Raw genomic sequence first — 21,953 nt, 5'->3', positions numbered from 1 at the left:
TCTCACAGGAGGACTCCAGTCAGAGCCCTTCAAGGTCAACACTGGGGTGAAACAGGGCTGTGTCTTGGCACTGGTCCTGTTCAATCTCCTCCTTTCAGCCATTACCCACCTCTTCCACCATACCCTGGAACACAGAGATGGAGTTCACCTGGAGTACCGCCTTGATGGAAGTCTATTCAACATCCGACGGCTCCAGGCCTACACAAAGACAAAGACAAGCCAAATCCGTGAGCTCCAATACGCAGATGACTACGCTGTCTTTGCACATAGCCCAGAGTCCATGCAGCATGCCCTTAACACAATCTCCAGCCTATACCAGTCCTTTGGTCTCCAGGTCAATGTTCAAAAAACCGAAGTCATGGCACAACTCACTACCCAACCTCCTTCACCCCCTAGCTTTCAAATAGGTGGTGTTCCACTCACAGTAGTTCACCAGTTCACCTATCTTGGCTCCACACTCTCCTCAGACTGCTCCCTTGACACTGAAATAAACAGTTGCATCAACAAAGCCTCATCAACCTTTGGGCGACTCCATAGAAGGGTATTCCAAAACAAAAACCTAAAGATCAGTACCAAGGTGGCTGTTTACAACGCGGTATGTGCCCCCACTCTACTCTATGGGGCAGAAACATGGACCCCATACAGACGGCATATCAAAAACTTGGAGGCCTTCCACATTCGATGCCTCCAAAAAATCCTCGGCCTCTCTTGGGAAGATCGGGTGCCTCACACAGAGATCCTTTCCATGACCAACTCCATCTGCATGGAAGCAACACTAGCAAAAAAACCATCTCCGCTGGATAGGGCATACTATCCGCATGCCCGACCACCGCTTGCCTCGCCAAGCCCTCTATGGGCAACTCAGCAACACAAAACGGGCTGCTGGCGGACAAAAGAGGCGCTACAAGCACTACACTAAAGACCTCCTCAAGCGCTGCAACATAAATCCCACCCATCTGGAACATCTGGCACTTGATAGGTCAGCCTAGCAGGTCACCTGTGCCAGAGCGACCGAACAAATACACCACACCACCCAACAGAGGAGGACCGAAAGGCGTGCCCAACGACACCAGCGGGCAGCTGGCATTACAACAACATCTGGGCTCCCTTGCCCCATCTGCGGGCGAGTGTGTGGCTCGCGCATCGGCCTCCACAGCCACATGAAGTGGCACCAGCGCCAACAGCGCTGAACACTCCCCCAACCCCCTGGCGCAACCGTCATCATCGGACACGATGGACAGCTAAGAAGATTAGATCCTGATGGGCAGGTTGGCTCCTTGCATGGCAGCCTCTGCCATCAGTGTATGAATGTGTGAGTGAATGGGTGAATGCTGACAAAGAGCTTTGAGCGGTCGGAAGGCTAGAAAGGCTCTCTATAAATGCAAGTTAATTTACCATCCATAACTATGTTTTTCATTAGTGTATAATCACCTGAAACTAAGAATATTTGTGTTTTTTTTAGCTTAGAATGAGCCCTTCATACCTCCATAGGGAGCGGGTCCTCTTCACGGAGTCCTCCTAGTTGCTCCTCCATGTTTCTACAGTAACCCAGAACGGACAAACCAAACTCTGGCTCTAGAGAGAGACTTTCACGTTGTTACGTTACCTGAAGGCCACCGTAGTTCTCGAGCAACTGCAAAACTGTGGTACCGCGAGCCGCCGTCTGACTTCCTGTTGCTCCTAAAGTAGTGTTATTATGGTATGGATGATCTCTGAGGGAGGCCAACGGAATTACCATGATTTTGCACTCAGCTACTCACGTTACCGCAGTCTTGGAAAGGGAGGAGTGAGCGGAGGGGTACTCTGCACACTGTATCTTTAATATTTTCTTGTTTTATAACTATGGGTTACATTGTGTTTATTGCCTGAATTCACACTTTTTACCTGCTTTTTAACCTTTTTATCTCCACTAGGAGATAATGACATAGGTCGTGTGTGTGCGTGAGTCAGTGTGTGTGTCTGCATAATAGATTGGGTGCTCATTTATGGCTGCATGCTCACGGACCTGTCGTGGTTGCAGTGATATTAGCCTATTCTGGGTTGTAATCATTCAATCAGACATAACAGCAGTTGTGTTGCAGACACACCTGGCAGAGACCTCGCCTTTCTAGTTTTAATCTTAATTTACCTTTCATGTAATCGAAGGCTAGGAATTGATCTGAGTCGGCCTCACCTGGTGGTAACTGTTGTAGTCCATGTTTCCAGGCAAGGGGAAGCCAGGCGCTAGATGCAGCTCTCCCTCCATCATCTCAGGCTTGATAAATTCCTCCAGGTAGGTCCGGCACAGACGGCGGTCCCAGTCGTCCGTGATGTGACCCCCGTACATGATCTCACCGAACAAGTAGCGCAGGTCATCGTATGGCACCTGGGAATTAGAGACGGAGGGGATGCTGCTTTACTAGAAAGTGGCTCGTGGTGTAGCTGAGGTCACGCGTGTTTAGATTTCCAATTTAGATTACAAACGGTGGTCTTTGTAATCCTTTTCACAGGAATAAAAGAATAAACATCTACCTTAGGATTGGCTTCCAGGTAGTTGTAGAGGACGTTGATGGAAATGGTGAGGTCTCCTGTGTTAAAAGGGTACGATCTGTTCCAGCCCTGAGGACCAAACTTCCTCCTCTCTGCCACCACCGCATGGAAGTAGCACAGGGCAAACAGGATGCTCTTAAACTCATTCTCTCGCGCACACATTTCCAGCGTGTCCTGGAAAACAAGAAAAACAAAGAGCCTCCTGAACTGTACAGCAGCATTAACTGAGCCACGGTGGTGTGTTACAGGTAAAAAGTTGTGGCAGGCAGGCCTGTTTTATTTAGTTGAGGCCCCAGCGCTGCGGCACACTAACAGACGGACAATGAGATGACTAGATGGCAATAAACCCGACAATGAGATTCCTTTTTAATTGTCACAACTTGTCAGGCGCCTTCAGCCTCCGACCGTCTCCTGGGCTCATTATTCCAGACAAGCAAATAAAAAAAACTGGACATAAATGGCATTGTAATCTCTGGAGGGAGAGACAGTTAAATAAGCATGCCAATAACCCCTATGGAAATAGGAAGGCTAAATTCTCTTTATTCCAGCATGTGTCATGGTGAGTGCCACGGTGAAGACCCTTTCACTTCCTCTGCTGCAGTACCCTGTGGAGCTGACTCCGACAACGCGCACGCACATACACACAAGTACAGTGAAGGCTGACTACCAATCACACACACACACACACACACACACACACGCACGCACGCGCACACGCACACGCACACACACACACACACACACACACACACACACACCCTTTCAGAGATTTAGTTAATATTCTGCACGCTGCTCCTCTGCTCAACACAGCTGAAAGAGACGCATAGCCTCCCTATTCATGACCTGTGGACTGGAGAGAAACGACATCCAGTGAGAGTGCACAGACACACACAAGCTTTGCACATGCACTGAAAAACACACCTCAATATCTCTGAACTGACAGATGTCCGAGATTAGCATCAAGATATATGCGTGAGTCTGAATAACCAGAAAATTTGACAGATAAACAGAATCGATCAGTTTCAGCGAACGGGGAACGGATAAATCCATAACAGCTTGTTTCACAAAAGTATTATACAAATGTTATCTCAGTAAAAACCTAAACCATTGTGCCAGACATTAACTTTTTAGCCCACCCAGACTCCGTCTTCTCGGCTTCTTGGGGTGGAAATAGGCAGCAGAGCTGTACACATATCCCAGTGAAAAGGTCAAGAGGAAAGAAACTGTCATTTCTCTGGCTTAGCGCTGGCTTTAGCCACGCGGGTGGGCTATTACAGAGAGTTAGCCTAACATTGATTAGCTTTCACTGAGCACACATGACTGGAATATTCCCCCATCCTTACCTCAGTAGACCTTGCAGTGGGTCTGCATAAAGGCATGGCTCACGAGCACGTTGCGCTTATCAGGCAGATAGACATCGGCAAACTAAGGATCGTGGAAATGGACTGGGGAGGAAGCCGAGCACTCAGGTAATGGTGCAGAGGAAGATGCATTGGCAGCGAAGCACTGAGGTAATGGTAAGGCTTAGATAGAGAGGAGAACTGATAAGGTAGAGAAAAGGGAGAGGCCACTGCAGCGCACTGATCCGTTCTAGCTGCAGAACAGCCCCCCGAGCATGATATTGTCTGGACGCTCTCCAATAACAAACACAAAAAGTAGCAGATAGACTTTGTTGTGATCTCAGTCCTCACGTAACGCACCACCGCCGTCTCCCTGCAGAACGTAACCACACAGACGTCTGGTGTAAGCGTGTGCTTCCTTCACATCTGTCCTCCATGGGTCAGAGGCAATTCCAGAGTGAGTGAAAGGTGACTCTCCCCATCTGCTAGCTCCTACTTTTCTGCAAATTGGCAACTTGATGAGAAATCTGGAGTCAAAATTGGCATGTGTTACCTCAACTGCCACTCAAGGCAAACACGAAAATGAGCCCTTCAGCTGAAGGTAGCGTGCATCAACATAAAGTATCCGTAGCCCTCATGTATTAAAGCTGCAGTAGGCAGTATATTTTTGGCATCGTTGGGCAAAAACCCCATAATAACCTTTCAGCATATTGTAATTCAAGTGTTCTGAGAGATAACTAGACTTCTGCACCTCCTCATGGCTCTGTTTTCAGGATTCAGAAAATCTAGCCCGTGACGGGAGACTTTGACCAATCACAGGTCATTTCAGAGAGAGAGAGAGCGTTTCTATTGGCTGTGCTCCGGCTGGTGGGCGGTGCTTGGTATTTCCTCAACTGATCTCAACATGGCTGCCATGACTGTTTAGCTGTAAAATGAGAAAGTTTGTGACCCGGCAGCAACGTTGAGATCTGTTGAGGAAATACCAAGCACCGCCCACCAGCTGGAGCACAGCCAATAGGAACGTCTGCTTTTGTTTATGTTAAGGAATTAATGATATCATTTGATGGAAGCCCTTTTCAGAGTGTTATATTAAAATACATATTTAATATAATTTAAAATTGGAACATAATTACGAATGTCATGTTAAGGTTGTATCTGGTTGAGGGGAGGCTTGTTTTAAAGCTCGATTCATCGATTTTTTTGGTTTTAGTTCTTTTCCACCGCTGAAGAGTTCATCTTTATCAGATGACCTCCAGGAATGACATGAAACCTCGGAGGGTGTAGTACCTGGTTGAAGTTGTCCAGGGCCTTGTGCAGGTTGGCGTGCATGCCGGTCGGCGGTTCATTGGTGATCTTGATGGAGTTCTCCAGGATACCCTGCGGGATGATGTGGCCCTCGGGGGTGGAGGAGGGCTCGGCACTGACAAACACCCTGAAGCTCTCGTGGCTTCCCTCTGCGTGCTGCTCCAGAAGTTTCTCTAAAGTACCCAGCCAGCGAGCCACCAAGTGGATATTCTACAAGGAACAGGATCAGCAAGTAGAGGGTTAAAAAGGAAAACTGTATATTATTGGTAGGCTGGTTGTTAGGCAAAATGAATTCCCCTCTGTGAGGGTAGAGAGCCTAATCTACACCCAGATAATGTTTTCTGTTGGATATCAGTGAAAGTCTGGGCTTTAATGGATAACACATAATAGCTTAATGTGCTACTTGATGCTGGAGTTGTCCATATAATTTATGTTTGTAATGACAACTAGCAAAAAGGAGCAATTAAAATGTTGCAGCTCCTCCTCTCCTCACCGTGACTTTGATGTGGCACCAAATTAAATGGTACACAGCACTCGAAACCCATTTCTAGGCTGCTGACATTAAGCGACCGTTCTCCGGCGTAACCTCAGCCTGACTATCCTGCATATTCATCTCTCGGCGCGGTGCGGGGCAGTGGAGCTGACTTGTACTATCACACAAGCATGGATGAGCTCAATTTTCCATCTCAACTGTTCTGACACTTACAGGATATCCTGTGAATCATAAGGGGTCAGCACCCCCCCCACCTCCCCCACATCTCACCACGCAGCGCTGCCCATTCCCTAAATCTAATTACAGCACTAATAACTCCAGTCATTAATTCATAAGCTTCTTTACTTTCTCATTTCCCTTTGCTCTCCATATTTAATCTTCCTTATGATGGCTGAAGTTAGGCCTCTTTCCGAACGACGGGACATGACAGGGAGAGGAACGTCGATTTTTTTTTTGGGAGAGTCGTTTTAAAAGAAGAAAAAAAAAAAAGAAGAAAGAAAAGTTTTACATTGTGTGAGAGAGAGAGACGTCTGGGAGGAGCTGGGAGCTGAGAAGGGGGATAAGTTGGTTTGCCTCTAGATGCCTTAGAGAATAATGAATGGTATACAAATTAAAAGTCTCAATTCAAGCGCTTTTTCATCAAGCCAGTACAACCCTTCCTCTTGGCATGTAAATAGTTTGGCAATAAAGAGAGCCAACAGAGGAAGTCAGGGACTGCCTCAGAACTTGTCACTGTAATGAAACCATTCATCCTCTGGCTGCAGGGGGAGGAGAAGGGGAGGAACGGGGAGAGAGAGAGAGAGAGAGAGAGAGACGAGCAGGCCGACAGACAAACAAACAAGACAGAGCAGCAGCCACTATTTTATGGCTTTTTAATTAACTTTCAGGTGCAGCATTTTTTGTTCCCTCAATGTCTTCTTGATAAGGGCCTTCCAGCCCCGCGATGACTGCGCTGATACGACATCAAAGAGTCACCTATTTACATAATAATATAAAAAGTTGAATCTAAAACCCATTAGAAGACACCACTGGCAAGGTCTTTGATGCATTGCTATCAAACGCAACCTGAGGGGAAGCACAATGGCACATCGAACTGTCTGTCACGCATACACACACACACACACACACACACACACTGGCTCCTAAAGAAGCAAAAATAAACAGGTGCACGCACACAATATTTCTCTTTCACACACACAAAAACACATTCGTCAAGGAGCGGCGCCGAGGACAGCTGCACAGCTGGGATACAGCGGCGAGGAGGCGGCCCCGCAGTGGAGGAGCAGTGAGACTCCAGACTGACGTAGGAACACAGCGAACAGGACTGAGGGACAAACAGACTGCCGACACACCGCGGGCTCTGACAGCTAGACAGACTGCTGAGTGAGTCTAAATTTAAAAATGGTGGGGATACATTCATAACTGTGCAGGATGGAGTCAGAGTGTGGCAGGCTGTGAAGGTCTGTTATACATTTAAATCATATTTCATAGGAGCCATGGAAAATAAAAAGTTTGCTATGGTCTGTCTGTCATTATATGACTGTAATAGTGACCCTGAGAGCTCAACACACATGCAAATAGACAAAACACAAGCAAATAAAAAAAAAAAAAACATCTTCACCAATTGACAACACATGCACATTATTTAGCAAGAAGCACACAGCGGAAACTGTTTCCAAGGGACACTAAAAAATGATGCACATGGCTGAAATTAACATAGGATACGTTCCAAATCGCATACTTTTTCTTTTTGTCCAAATGTCCCAATTGTACGCATACTGCATGCAACAGTATGTTCTTTGTGAGGGCAGCTGCAGTATGTAGGGTGAATTAGCCTAATGTGGGACATTTTTTGCATTTCAGACTTGTGGAATATATTGCGATATGAAGCCAAAACATTAAATCCAAACCCAGTACCACTCCCAAATCCCCAGGATGTGTCCTAATCAAACCAAAAAAGATGCAGCCTCCCCCAAATATGGAATATAATTTGCACTTCACCTTAAATAATGCATTAGAAGACTAAAATCCTATAAATAACCATTGTTATTGCACAATCCATACTGTCATACATTAGGCAAATCATCCTGTCCCACTTTTCCAAACCATATTTCCTAAAGTGGGACAATGGAATATGTGATTGAAATAACAAATATAGAGTATATTTACACAATATTATAATATTTTTGATGAAAAAACGCATCATAACCACATCCTGATAATAACTATCAGGATTGTGTTATTTCTAAGAAATGTACCCTTCACATTCAGTTTGTCTAAACTCTATGTCACTGACCTTTGGGTGGTCGTCACACAGGCTGCTTCATGTTTGAAGACTGCTCCACCCTCCAACCTATGATTGGACATTAGAGGTGTCATGTGATCACTTTGATCACATGAAACCACAGCTTGTGTTAACCAATAATTTGAGTGTCCTTTATTTGTTTGTTGGAAGACCTACACTCACTAGAGCTGAGGTGTCCCACATTACGGCAACTCACCCTACTAAAAGTAAAAAGTATGCGATTTGGAACACAGCCCTGGCGTTAGCCTTTTACACAAAGCTGCGGTCAAGTCGGACAGTTTCCTGCTGTTTCCAGCAGCCTTCAAAGAATTTACAGGAAGTCACAGAGATAGTGACATCCTGTTAGAGCTGATCTGTAGGCTACTTGTAGTTTTCAGACCATGTTGGGATTTTATTGATATTTGTTTGTAAATCTATGTGGAAATGTGCGTGTATCTGGCGTTGGATTCTATCCTTTATTATGATGTCTGCCTTGTAAAGCACTTTGTAATGAGCACTGAGTGTTTATAAATAACGTTCATTATTATAATTATTATTATAATCAACCACACAAGATATGTTTGTTAACAGATGAAACCTTCATTGCACAACATGAAACTAATAACCTACAATCTAGCGATAAATATAACAATTAGACAGAGAGTTACAACACGTGGTGTTGTAGAAACTATAAGAGCCAATCAGCTCCTTAATCAGGTGACAACCAGGCGTTTCCCATAATGCCCTGGGTCTTGCAGTCGGTGTAGAGCAACTGCGTCGCCTGGCTCTTAAATCAGCGGCTGCTTCGATCTCGTGAGGTTATCGCTGCCCACGTGGGCATGACGTCAGACCAGGTCGGGATCAAATCGGACACAAATCTAACCAGCATGCATTGTGAGCCGATTGCCGGTGAACGATTCTGCGCAGGCCTGGCTCATCTCGAACAAGCCCATCATTAGCCTCACAACTCAAATAATCATGGAGGCTCATGGGTATTGTAGTACAAGAGCCATCTGCTATACTAAACTGATGGGAATTGTTTTTCTACTTAGAAAAACAAAGTTGAAATAGTTAAAACTGCCATAATTGAAGCATAATAGGCTGAGGCAGAGCACTACAATCACACTTGCATCAGCTGATTGGCACAAGCTTTTTCATTCATGCTGCACAATTATTGACTCATTTACCAGCTGTGTGGCCATCAGCTGACACTCATGCCAGCTGTTTGCAGCTGCAGCTCCCTGTCACAACTCCTAGACATCCATTCTTTTGTCTGCTCAGTGTTTTTCGCTGGCACATACTAGCTGTCCTGTCAGTGCAGATAAAGCCACTCCCTTCTGCCCTCCACTAACCCCTTTACTGCCTTTCCCATCACCCGACTTTCCCCCCCATCTGCTCACCTGTTCCCACGTTCCCTCATCAGCCCTGCAGTATATATATATATACTGTATAAACCGGCCCATTTCCACTCACTCCCTGCCAGATTGTCTGCCTGACCTACTGTAGCCTGCATGATCCCCTTCTGACCCTTTGAACTCTCACCGGACCCCTTTCAGAAAAGTTTGCCTGGTTTTGACTTCTGTCTGTTTTTGACCATCAGTAAATGTGAACTTTTACATAACCTCAGAGTTGTGCATTTGGGTTCAAACCTGGTTTTCTACTGAGCCTTTATATTCCCTCCACCAGCCTGACCTCCTCCTGGGATACAGTTTTGATATAGTAACGTATTTATGTACTTGTTATTAGTTCTCCCAGCAGAATCCATGTCGGTTTCTGATTCTTTGAGGACTTCCTCAGAGCAGAGCCTTTTCCACCGAAATCCAAAGGCATAACCATTTGATAGATAAAACTGTGCTTTTGTGTTTAGGATACCAGTAAAAGAAAAACTTTAAAACGTGGATTCACAGTAGGTAAAAATATTTCTCCCATTTCACAACATCTGTTATAAAAACTATAAAATGATGCTTAAAGGGCGACTAATGGGGACAACAATTTCTGAACTTCTGTCTAGTATTGTGCGAGAGTGCTGTAGACGACAGCTGCTAAACAGGCTGTAATATGGTGCTATGGGGCAAGCTGGCACCGTCATTTACGTCCACTAACAGTGCTTGTTTTTGCCAAGACAGGCTCTGATTGTTATTTGAAGTGTCTGACAACATTATGGAAAGAGTCTTGCTCAAGAAGAAGTCTCCGTCTGAAATCTTGCGAGGTGACGTGTTGCTGGAAGACAGCGGTGGAATAGTGGGATACATCCATGGTGGAAATGGGAGTGCCAGTGTTGGAGTAAAGAAAGCGTAGCTTAGTGTTAGCTAAAAGATTTTCAATGTCATGGCTGAATATTTATATGATTTTCACAATGTGGGTGAGGTCTTTGAATTTGCATTTATTTGAGCCAGAATATATGGATATTCAGATTTCACAACGAGACACAATAACGAACAGGCCGGATGAAGAGAAAGGTAAAGAGAACATGTTATTTCTCTGTAGGGTCGTTTCCATAATGTTGTCAGACATTTATAATAACAGTCTGAGCCTGTCAGTGGTGAAAAACAAGCACTTATAGTGGACCCAACTTTACATTGACGCTGCTCATTAGCCCTCACAGCTCGTTTCCCAGCTGCCGGTTGCAGCGCTCTCCCTCAATACTGGACCAGTTTCACAAATTGTTGTCTCCATTAGTCACTTAGACACAAAAACATGAGAAAATAGGGTCAACGATGAAAAATACCAAAGTTACCCTTTAATATGATTCACTCTTCCACTGCAAGATAATTCACTTCACACTACTACTTAAAGGCAGACTGAGTAGGATTTGTCGGTTGTAATCACAACATTAAAAGTTGGCCCCTCCTCCCCGGCTGACCGCGGTCGGTTCGGTTTACGGTGCTCGCCAGCGGGTGAAAGCCAAGCCTATAGATTCACTCTCGTTTTGGAACGAGCTTGGCTTTTCGCCTCGCTATATATATTTAATTTTTTCGGCGCTGTGTCCGCCCATCGCTACGTGTTTATAGAGGCTGATGTCCAGAAACGTCCCGAACACAGCAAAATAAGACAACCAGGCAGAGGGCTGCAGGGTCTCTGCAGAAACACACACCCCCACACACTTCTAGTGGGGCAGAAGTGATGGTTGAGAGGGATTACTTTTCTATCAGTTTATACATTGTTGTTTTAGTAAAATCCTACTCATTGATTTAAAAAAAAAAAAGGGCCACAATACTGATATTTGTCAAGGTAGCTGAAACTGTTCAATTTATTCCTTGCCATCCTTGACGGCTAAATCTCTACATCAATAGTTTAAATGAATCTTGTTCAACTCTCAATGTAAGACTTAAATGAGTTATTCAAGTTTCAAAAGAATACCAAAGCTATCGGGTTCTTCTTTATGCCAGGTTCAGACTACACAGGGCTCCAGACTAACTTTTCACATTGGTGGCACTGGTGCGCCGAACTTTTTCATTTAGGCACACCAGCACATCATTTAGGTGCACCCAAAATGTTTCATTGCGCCTTTTGCCACTGCAATAATACATTTTAAGTGTTTTGTCAGTTCCCATAGGCCTACACTAGGGATGTCACCATACCAGAAATTTAGTAGTCGATACCAATACCAGTGAAATTCCACGATTCTCGATACCAATTCAATACCACGGTAATAAAATGTCACCTCCCGTTAAGCTCTCGTCCTGCTGATTTCAACACAGATTGGTTGTTCACAATGTAGGGTGATCAGGGAATAATAGGGTGGATCGCTTTGACGCATCAATAGTGAGTTTAACAGTCTACGTCCGGTAACGTCATGTATCCACATGTTGACGTATTACGTTGGTGTAAGAGCAGCGTGATGTAATGTGTGTGTGTAGCGAGTGAGTGGACAAGCGACAGAGATGTGCTACGAGCAGCTGTTTGGCGATCATCGGAGCAGAGGAGAAATTAGCTGTAAAGTTGCCTCGTGTTATTAAACGTACAGTAGTGTCTCACACACAGACGCACCTTTTGCTCTCCGCACTTGTGAAATGATTCCAGGTTTAGGCATCTTAGGGGGGACCGGGAAGACAGGTGTTGGAGCAGTGCTCTACAGATGATATGGGGTTTGGGCTGGGCTGCTCAGGGCCGACGACAGGTGTAACGGGCACTGCAGCATTTTTTTCTTGACGTAAAGACAATCAATAGTTCTCTTCATTTTGAATTTCCGGTTGGTTTTATGGTTGCGATGTCGCTCGAGGAGGACTACAGGGCGCGGTTTCGCACATACACTCACACAGAGACAGACCATTAGTCATTAGTCATTTGGACAGATTTTTGGTGGTATATGCCACTATCACACTCTGGAGTCCTGCTGCACAATATTTTGCACCGATATCGATACCAATATCGGGTATCGGGTCCGATACTGTGCTCATGTACTCGTACTCGCAAAATGGCTCCGATACAACGTCACGGATACCACTTAACGGCAGCGTGACGTTAACCTCTCGTCACCATCTTTCGGGTCCTCACGCTCCACCTCCCTGACGGTGCGGGCGAGACGGGCCGGTGGTATCGGTCCATCCCTAATTAAAAATGATCTCTGTGTCAGATTAAATTATTAGAGAGTCATAAATTCTTGCCGTGACTCAGCCAGGAGACATGACAGACTACACTACATCATATCTCGCTGACTTTCACAACCTGCGTGATGTCATCAGGAAGGAGGTGTTAGGGACTCACTTCCTGGAACAAGAATGTAAACAAACCGTGGTGTCGAAGCGGTGTGTCTGATACTGGCTGTAAAGCCTAAAAAGAAAGGAAAAGAAGCATCTTGATAGCCGAATGGTTACAGCACACACCACATTACCGCAGCGTTAATGGTTCCTGATATCATGATGAGCATTTTGGTGAAATTGTCTCTCGTACTTTCTCTGCTATCTGCAACATTTTCTGCCAGCGGCTGCAGATGGGGTTGCTTTAGCAGTAAATGTGCAAAGAGGCTGAAGAGTTCAGGCCACTTGATTCAGACTGCCTGGCCCATGTGGGATATTCAACTCCAATCTGCCCGATTGATTGCATCTCCCCCCCTTCGCCCCCCCCCCCCCTCCTTTCCCAATGGGCTGCTTTCAAAGTTTCTGCATCTCTGTCTCTGAGGCCTATCTGAGCAGGAGCTACTGTTCTGCAGTATAATTACCCGTCAGCGAGGGGGAACCTGCCATTGACCCAGCCCTCCGCTGATGGAGCCGGGCCTGGCAGCGAGAGAGCAAAGGAGGACTGTGAGACGAGAGGGGGGGAGGTTGGAGGATAGGTAGGTGGATGGCTGTGATGAGAAGGTGAGGAGGGGAGGGAGAGATAGCAGGTTAGCGAGAAAGGTGGGAGGACGTGAGGATTGATAAGAGCAGTATGAGAAAACGATAAGGGCTTATGTATGAACGTTATGTGGCAGGATGAGAGGGAGGGAAGAGGAAGAGAAGATGGAGCATTATATCAGGAGAAGATACTGTTGGTAAAAACAGGACAGAGATGAGAATGATACCTCCCATCCCTCCCTCCCTCCCCGGCTAGTGCCACGGGGGTGGCTCTCAGCGGGCAGACTAACAGACAGCTGATGATAAAGCGAGTGGGAGGTTTGTTGCCAGGGGGACAAGGCCTTTTTAAGCCTATCGATTGAGATTCTTATGCAAAGGTAATTAAACAACTGCTTGTCTTTGCTATCCTGGGTCTGGAGCAGAGAGTGATGGTGTCCCAATTTTTTTTTTTTTTTTTTGAACTTCTACCAGCTGTGTGAATTAAATGAAAAGGATGTCCCGCAGTGCCCAGTCTGCGGTTCATATCTGTCGATACTTCCCATTAGAATTCTACCAAGGTTTCCACTTGAAATGCAAACGGCAGCCTTGCCCTCCAGATAAGAGGAGAACAGACACGGCGTGGATATTGTACTGTATAATGCCCTCTCGGTTAGGAAATTTCCGCAGAAAATTAAATTCACGTTTCCATGCAGACAAACCTGGGACGAAAGCAAACATCCCATCGAGTCTGCGATGAAAAACAATGTGATAATATACCTCATTCACAACGTGCACAGATAAAGGAAATATGCCACCTAAAACTACTATAGTATAGAAAATACTTGACACAAAATGAACCCCGTATTCATTCTGAAAACAGTGTTTTAGATAAACCTTTTTGTGTGTGTATCTGTATGCACATTTTTTTTGCAACCTCACCATATATTTTATGAATTGGCACCTTTTGTTCGGGCTGTATGGGCACTGAATGGACAATTTAGTAAGAGCCACAATGTTTTAACAATCATACTCATCACACATTCATATTAGTGTTCAAATAACTATAATTGGATCTGCCCACTATGGTAAAATGTTCTCATGAAAACACATTAGGCTCTCTGAGAATAGTGAATTTATGCACTGAGTGTAAAATACACATCAGTATTTATTATGCATTATACTTAATATACGGTATGAGTTTATGGTTCTACTGTACCTGTAATATCACCCAGTGGCCGTTCCTAGCTGCCAAATCGAGGGCTTGTTCAGCTATGACCTCCTGACCCTGACCCAAAGAAACATTGTGGAAGTTCTTGTTGTCAAAGGTGTAACCCAGCGTCTTCCCTGAAAGAAAACACACGAGAGATGAGAGTTAGATGAGAAGATCAATGTTAATATTTGAATACAGGTAGCTCTGAGACATGCTTAGCCGAGCTGAGCACACTGACTCGAAGCTATGCTAAAGAACTAGCCTTGATCAAAAGGACTTCACCATTCAAAGTCAATATTGTGTTCTTCTGCTTGTTGATTGGTAACGAGCCGAGAGAGGATGTCCTCCCGTGGAACGACATTTTTATGTGTTTTGACCAATCACAGATTAGCATGGAAAAAATTAAATACATTGAACTGATAGAAGAGGTCCCTGCCTCCATCACCACTGTCTTGCCTGCCCTGCAGAAGTCGCCGTTGAAGCATTTAAATCAGAATTTCAATAGGCCTAATGGATTTTCTCCAATGAAGAGATATTGAGATTTTGTAATTCAACCAATTCCTTTTTTTTTTTATATTTTGATTTCCCTCTTGCCTCTGAAAAATAGAGGAACAGCCTCCTCTATATGTACCTCATACAACCCCACTTCAAAAAACCCAAACTATCCCTTTAACCATCTCACATCTTGGGGGTTACCTTCTAGACATGACCACAGAGGGGATCATTATGAACTAACTCTGTGGCAGACAGATGACTGCTGAGTTATTAACCCCATAAACAGCAGTCGTATAGGCCTAGCTTTGTACTGAACAACAAACCAGCAACATACTGAACTTACTACTGAGCTGAAACCAGTTAGAAGCACCACCGTGATATCATGGTGGTATGAGTGGTGATGCAATCACTTACATGAGATGTGTGTTTGAACATTGATGTGGAAAAAAAATAACAAGCTGTATTGAACGCGTAGAGATGACAGTGATAATGATCTCCTCATCTAATTCTCAGTGAGACATTAAATAAGCACCAAAAGTCACAGTCTGCATTTATCATCATAATTATTCATGATCATCCTATCATAATTATCAGCCATACTTTCATTAATATTACTGCCACTATCACTGCTATTATTAATAGTAGTAATCATATTTCTATCATATTTCTGCTATTACTATTATCACTCTATTCTATCAAGCTAGCTGTTGTGCTATTATTGTGGTTGCTGTGCATCCCTCTCTCAGTATGTGGGGGTGTCTGTATCTGCAGAGACCCTGCAGTCCTCTGCCGGGATTGGATTCTCTATTTTCTTCTTATTTTGCTGTGTTAAGGACATTTCATGGTGTCAGCAAATAACGTTTTATTTCTATGATTAACTTCTTTATTCTTACTAACACCGCTCCCTCTCTTCATTCACTCTATAGCTTGCCTCCACCATTGCTGCTCTCTCTCTCTCTCTCTCTCTCTCTCTCTCTCTCTCTCTCTCTCAACCCAACCGGTCGAGGCAGATGGCCGTCCACCCAGAGCCTGGTTCTGAGGTTTCTACCCGTTAAAGGGGAGATTTTTTCGCCCACTGTTGCACCGAGTGCACGCTCATGTTGGGTCTCTAAATGATAAAGTATGGTCTAAGACCTGCTCTATATGAAAAGCGTCTTGAGATAACTTCTGTTATGATTTGATAAATAAAAAATAAATTCAATTGAATTGACTCATCCGTATTCGGTCAATGACCCAGCTTTACTTGAGCAACTTGAGTCTGCCCATTGAGCTTTAAAGGTCCCATATCATGCTCATTTTCAGATCATACTTGTATTTTGTGTTTCTACTAAAACATGTTTACATGCTGTAATGTTAAAAAAAAACGTTATTTTCCTCATACTGTCGGCCTGAATATGCCTGTATTAACCCTCTGTCTTAAACGCTCCGTTTTAGCACAATTTGACGGAATTGCAACAAAATTGCAACAAAATTGCAACAGAATTGCGTTGCTAAGCAACAGCTTGGGTCCATGTGTACTTCCTGTCAGCTGATGACATTCACATACACTGCAACCAGGAATAAACTGGGACACACTTAGAATGTTACATTATAATCTGTGTAAATTATCTAAAAATTTGTATATTTGTGACATCACAAATGGACAGAAATCTGACAGCTTGTTTCAAATGCAGACTTTCTGAATACGGGCTGTGTGTATCTCCCTGTGGCTTGAGCGTTTCAATACTTTCACAGTATTTATATAGAACTTAAGCCTGCTTTATAATAAAACACATGAAAATCTCACTTTTTTATAATATGGGACCCTTTACTCAAACAATACAATATTTCGGTCACGTTTCAATAAAACTCCAACCTGAAAAAAAAGGCAGGAATGGTGAGGTTTTGTCTCAGAGGTATTAGTCCCCTGCGGAGCATACAAAATCACATCATCTGTCTAATGAAAATCCAAGTGGAGCTAATACCAATGATAAACCCAATAGTCACAGCTATAATGGAAAAGCACCTCTGTGTGGTTCAGCGTAATGTGGCTGCTGCTGCCTCATCATCATCACCACGCTTCTCTCTACGGCAGCACTGATTGGTTACTTTTAGCTTTGATGTGACTACGCTCAAAAGTGAGGTGTTGCTAATCCATATTCACACCCCTTACAGGCAGTTCCAGTAGGATTGCTCCCTCTTTATAATATTAGGAGAGGATGGTGGATTTCACTCGGGCCAAAGGTCTGGCTACGGCCATTGAAACCACCTGCTCCTGCCTGGATCCCAGTAAAAATGAGGCGTCTAAAATAATCACAAATACTAGAAGGTGTATTCTGGGTAATAACAGCTGACTGTCATGTTGAAATCAATCTATGGAATGGATTCATTTGGTGAAGAGGACTTTCAAGCAGAAATCCAAAGAAGACAAATCAGACAAAACAGTAAATTAATCATGATGAATTACTTGAATTCAAAACTACTGAATTCAAACAAAATTTACTCGCTTATAGTAGAAACCCTTTGTTCAGTAAACTGATCCAATCCCTGCAATCTGAATATTCCATAGAGCTGACTTCAAATACCCACAGACTGAATTATTTGCAGCAGATTCAGAAGTTGTCAGGCCGTGACTGGCGCCACGTTCCAGGTCAGCACAAAAGCTTCGACTTTCGGCATACTTGTGGTCAAAAATCAAAACGGCGTGTCCTGCTGCCGATCGCATTATTCATACAGGGTTTGTAAAGTAACTCTAAAACCAATGACATTACTTTCTGCTGCCCCTAATACACCGGTGGTGTCGTCTCATATATCTGTGACCTTTAGTATATCCTTCAATCTACCCAGTGCCTGTTGTGCATTGGCAGTGATGGCTGATATCACAGCAGAGACACATGAGCAGATGTGTTGTGATGACTGACTGATAATCCTATGCAGTAGGAATCAAAGTGGAAATCGTGCATGCAGGTACGCCTGCACTTGACTTCAATAGGCTGCGCCATTAAAACCTGCATGTGCCTATGTGGCATAAAGAAATGACGGATAAATTGACAATATGTATGCTCTGATAAAAGTCCAGAACACACCTATTGCACATAAAACAAGCGAGAGTATTACCATGCTTCTCCACATCCTTCAAAGGGTCAACTCCAGGAGAGAGGATGAAGAACATGGGCGTAGCCGGACCGGACTCTTCAAAGGAGACGGCGAAGTCCAGTGATCTGCCAATCACGTACTTGCTTCCCAGTTTCTCCTCTACAAAGTCTCTGCGGGGAGAATATGACTCAGTTCTCCTCAACACTTTCTTTTTTTATTATCTTTGACCGACACGCTGAATAACTTGAAGAGCGTGAATCTTCTGTAGTACAGTGCATTGGATAGACAGCTGCTTATAGAACTAAATATGAACTCTAGTCACGACTGTGTTGTCAACCTCTCTACATTAAATCCTTCAGCCTTTAAAACATCATGATTTTCTCACTGTTGTTCCAACCAAACAGCTTGCTCTTAAATAAATAGACATTGTATATTTTCTATATGTAAATCCTAGCTGATGAAGATACAAAGTTCACATAAGAGATATTTTGATGGATGATTCAGAAAAACAGCAATTTAAACCTTCATTTCAAATGTTTTAATGATGCTGCCAGCTAACACTGTCGTCGTTGATAACTACATCAATAAATAGCTTCAATTATGTATGAGTCACACCACAAATATATATACACCGATCAGCTATAACATTAAGACTACTGACAGGTGAAGTGAATAACATTGATTAGATAGATAGATAGATAGATAGATAGATAGATAGATAGATAGATAGATAGATAGATAGATTGATAGATAGTGACTTTATTAATCCCGAGGGAAATTCAAGTTTCGAGCATCACAGTTCCATAGTGCAAAACATGATTATCTGGTTACCATGGCACCTGTCAGTGGGCGGATATATTAGACAGCAAGCGAGCATTTTGAACTTTGAACTTTGTGTTGGAAGCAGAATAAATGGGCCAGCGTAAGGATGTGAGTGACTTTGACGAGGGCCAGATAGTGCTGGCTAGACGACTGGGTCAGAGCATCTCCAGAACTGCAGCTCTTGTGGGATGTTCCCGGTCTGCAGTGGTCAGGACCTACCAAAAGTGGTCCAAGGGAGGAAAAACCGGTGAAACGGCGACAGGGTCAGACCCGAGGCTCATTGATGCACCGTGGGGAGCGAAGGCTGGCCCGTGTTGTCTGATCCAATAGAAGAAACTACTAGGAGCTCAAACTGCTGAACAAGTTATGTTGGTTCTGATAGAAAGGTGGTCAGAACACACAGTGAGGAGCAGTTGTTGAGTACGGGGCTGCAGAGCCGCAGACCGTCCAGGGTGCCCCGTGCTGACCCGTGTCCAACCGCCAAAGCGCCTACATTGGGCACGTGAGCATCAGAACTGGACCACGGAGTAATGGAAGAAGGTTGCCCGGTCTGATGAATCACGTTTTCTTTGACATCATGTGGATGGCAACGGTTGGAGGTGTGACTCGGCCCTCCAAATTCTCCAGATATCAATCAATCAAACATCTGTGGTAGGGATGTACCACTTTTTTTTCAGACCGAGCACAAGAACAAGTAATTATATTTGGTACTTACTATACCGAGTACCGATACGAGTACTTCTCTGTGCAAAAGACTCTCGTTAACAGTCAGCTGGAGGGTGTGAGCGACACACGGTAGGCTGGGGGAGTCCCGCATACGAGGCAGTGCGCCGCGACCGGCTCTAGGATGGCTTGGAAAGGCTCGGGGCGAAGGTGCTTCCCAGGGCCGTGGCCAAAGTGTCACCGGGGAGGACTGTCCTCAGTGCGCCCCAACCGTGTCGTGCCCCACGGGCGGGCTCGGCCCACGTCCAAAGGCGCCAGGGTCTGCGGCAATGTCTGCAACCCACCCGACCCGTCTTGAAACACGGACCAAGGAGTCTAACGCACGGCGGCGAGTCAGAGGGTGCAAGCAAAACCCAGTGGCGCAATGAAAGTGAGGGCCGGCCGCGCGCCGGCTGAGGTGAGGTCCCTGCTCCGCGGGGTCCGGGCGCTCCACCGGCCCGTATCACCTGTTACCGTCGGGAGGTGGAGCGTGAGCGTGTGCATGTGCGATAGGACCCGAAAGATGGTGACGAGAGGTTAACGTCACGCTGCCGTAAAGTGGTATCGGTGCCGTTGTATCGTAGCCGTTTTGCGAGTACTGAGTACATGAGCACAGTATCGGACCAATACCCGATACTGGTACCGGTATCGGTATCGTTGCGTCCCTAATCTGTGGGATGTGCTGGAAAACAAGTCCAATCCACGGATGGCCCCACCTCGCAACTTCCAGGACTTAAAGGATCTGCTACTGACGGCTTGGTGCCAGATACCACAGCAGACCTTCAGAGGTCTAGTGGAGGCCATGCCTCGACGGGTTCCTGGACAGAGATTGAGGGCTAATAATGAGGCTCATCGATTGTGTAATTGCACTGCTTCTGAGCAACAGGACAAACATACTGTAGCAGCAGTGAGCACAGGTGCCCTGTCAACTCAGACTATAAGCCAAAGGTTAAGATGTTTAACCTTTACCCTTTTACCAAACAGCACAGGTCGGTTCACAGATCACAGAGCAAAAAGGGCGAGCTATGATTCCACCTCTCACCTGACGGCGTACGTCATGCGGTCAGGCCTCAGGGCCCTCATCATGCACAGTCCTCTGGAGAGAGGTTTGTTCTTCCATTCCTGGGGGAATTTCTCTTTTTCTGGACACTCGGACTCCACAAACTTCTTCCAGCGTTTGGCCGAGCCCTCGATGTCTCGGTCCAGGTTCCTGAACTCCTCCATGGAGCACAGGGACTGGTGGTTGGGGAGAGAAAAAAGTGATTCAGAAAAACTACTGTATTTTTGAAAGTGCTACTTCTGTGATCAGTGATGCACATTTAACAGTTTGACCACTTCAGAAATGTTCACAACACACAGCACAATACGAGGAGCAACTTTGTTTGCAAAAGTTGCCAGAAAAAAAAAAAAAAAAATGACAGAAAGGAGTGCTTATCTTTCCTCACGCCAATATAAATAATATTTATTCAAACGGAAATGCTGAGTAAACACGATCCCTTTCATAACGGGACGGGGGGTGGAGGGGGGGCTGAATATGCATCCGTTGCAAAACCAGTAGGGGCTTCTTTGTGATGCCCCAGCTGACAAACACCTTATCTCATCTATGGAGAACAGCAGTGTCACGCAGTGCAGCCTCGAGCAGGTGCACACACTGACGAGTACACACACACATACACATGCAGTGTGTACACTGTCCTCCTGTACTGTATATACTAGGAGCGGGAACCTCCCACAGCAGACACATAGAGGACAAGGAGTCCTGGAAAAAAAATATCCTTGGTGAATTCATTAAATGTGCTTTTCTATAAGCGCTCATCTCTGGCATGATGGGGTGAGGTAGAGTGAGACGAAGTGGCTCAGCACACCGTCCATCACTTCAACCTCAGTTTGTTTAATTACCACAGGAGGTTGGCAACCTCTGAGAATACACTGAGTCTCATGGGATTCACGCTAAGGCCAAACAATCTGAGGATCTCCCCCTCCTTTAAAGCTTTCCAACTGATTATGTTTCCGATCGTGATAAGAAATCGGTGACAGAATTTGATTAGCAGGGCCTTAAACATCCACAGTGGGTTGAGTGCAGTTGGGGAAAGGCCATCTCACAACCCCTCAGAAGGGGTTTAGGTAAGTTAATATTCTAGGCGGTACAGATTGAAAAATTCATGAGCACGAGAGGCTAAAAAACCATGCTGCCATTAGGGTTTAGTTTGCTGCTAAACTGATCTGACAAGAGAGGGAACCCTCTGCTGCTTGACGCCCACAGGGCTGCATCGCCAGACGTCTATTCTTTAAGATGAAATACAGGTATATGTGCCGAGTTGTTCTGGTGTCCTTTCAATGTTAAAATGCACCGGGTTCACGGAGCAGAGCCGAAGCCCTGGATAATCACATGCCGTCAGAGTGGAGGTCTGGGTGAAACAGAGAACTTCAATCGTGCTGCCAA

General features: G+C 45.0%; 1 protein-coding gene across 1 annotated transcript in view; it reads right to left on the bottom strand.

The window, feature by feature from the left end:
* The window catches only part of dnah9 (dynein, axonemal, heavy chain 9), a 179,667-nt gene that overhangs the window by 21,864 nt on the left and 135,850 nt on the right, over positions 1 to 21,953 (bottom strand). Inside the window, 6 exon segments of the mRNA XM_037754464.1 lie at positions 2,174 to 2,365; positions 2,512 to 2,703; positions 5,157 to 5,384; positions 14,423 to 14,550; positions 18,008 to 18,156; positions 20,553 to 20,746. Coding sequence (XP_037610392.1) covers positions 2,174 to 2,365; positions 2,512 to 2,703; positions 5,157 to 5,384; positions 14,423 to 14,550; positions 18,008 to 18,156; positions 20,553 to 20,746 — 1,083 coding nt within the window.

The sequence above is a fragment of the Sebastes umbrosus genome, chromosome 20 (assembly GCF_015220745.1).
Source record: "Sebastes umbrosus isolate fSebUmb1 chromosome 20, fSebUmb1.pri, whole genome shotgun sequence".
Classification (NCBI taxonomy): Eukaryota; Metazoa; Chordata; class Actinopteri; order Perciformes; family Sebastidae; genus Sebastes; species Sebastes umbrosus.
The sequence above is the reverse complement of the archived record's forward strand: the minus strand, read 5'-3'. Positions and strand labels throughout refer to the sequence as shown.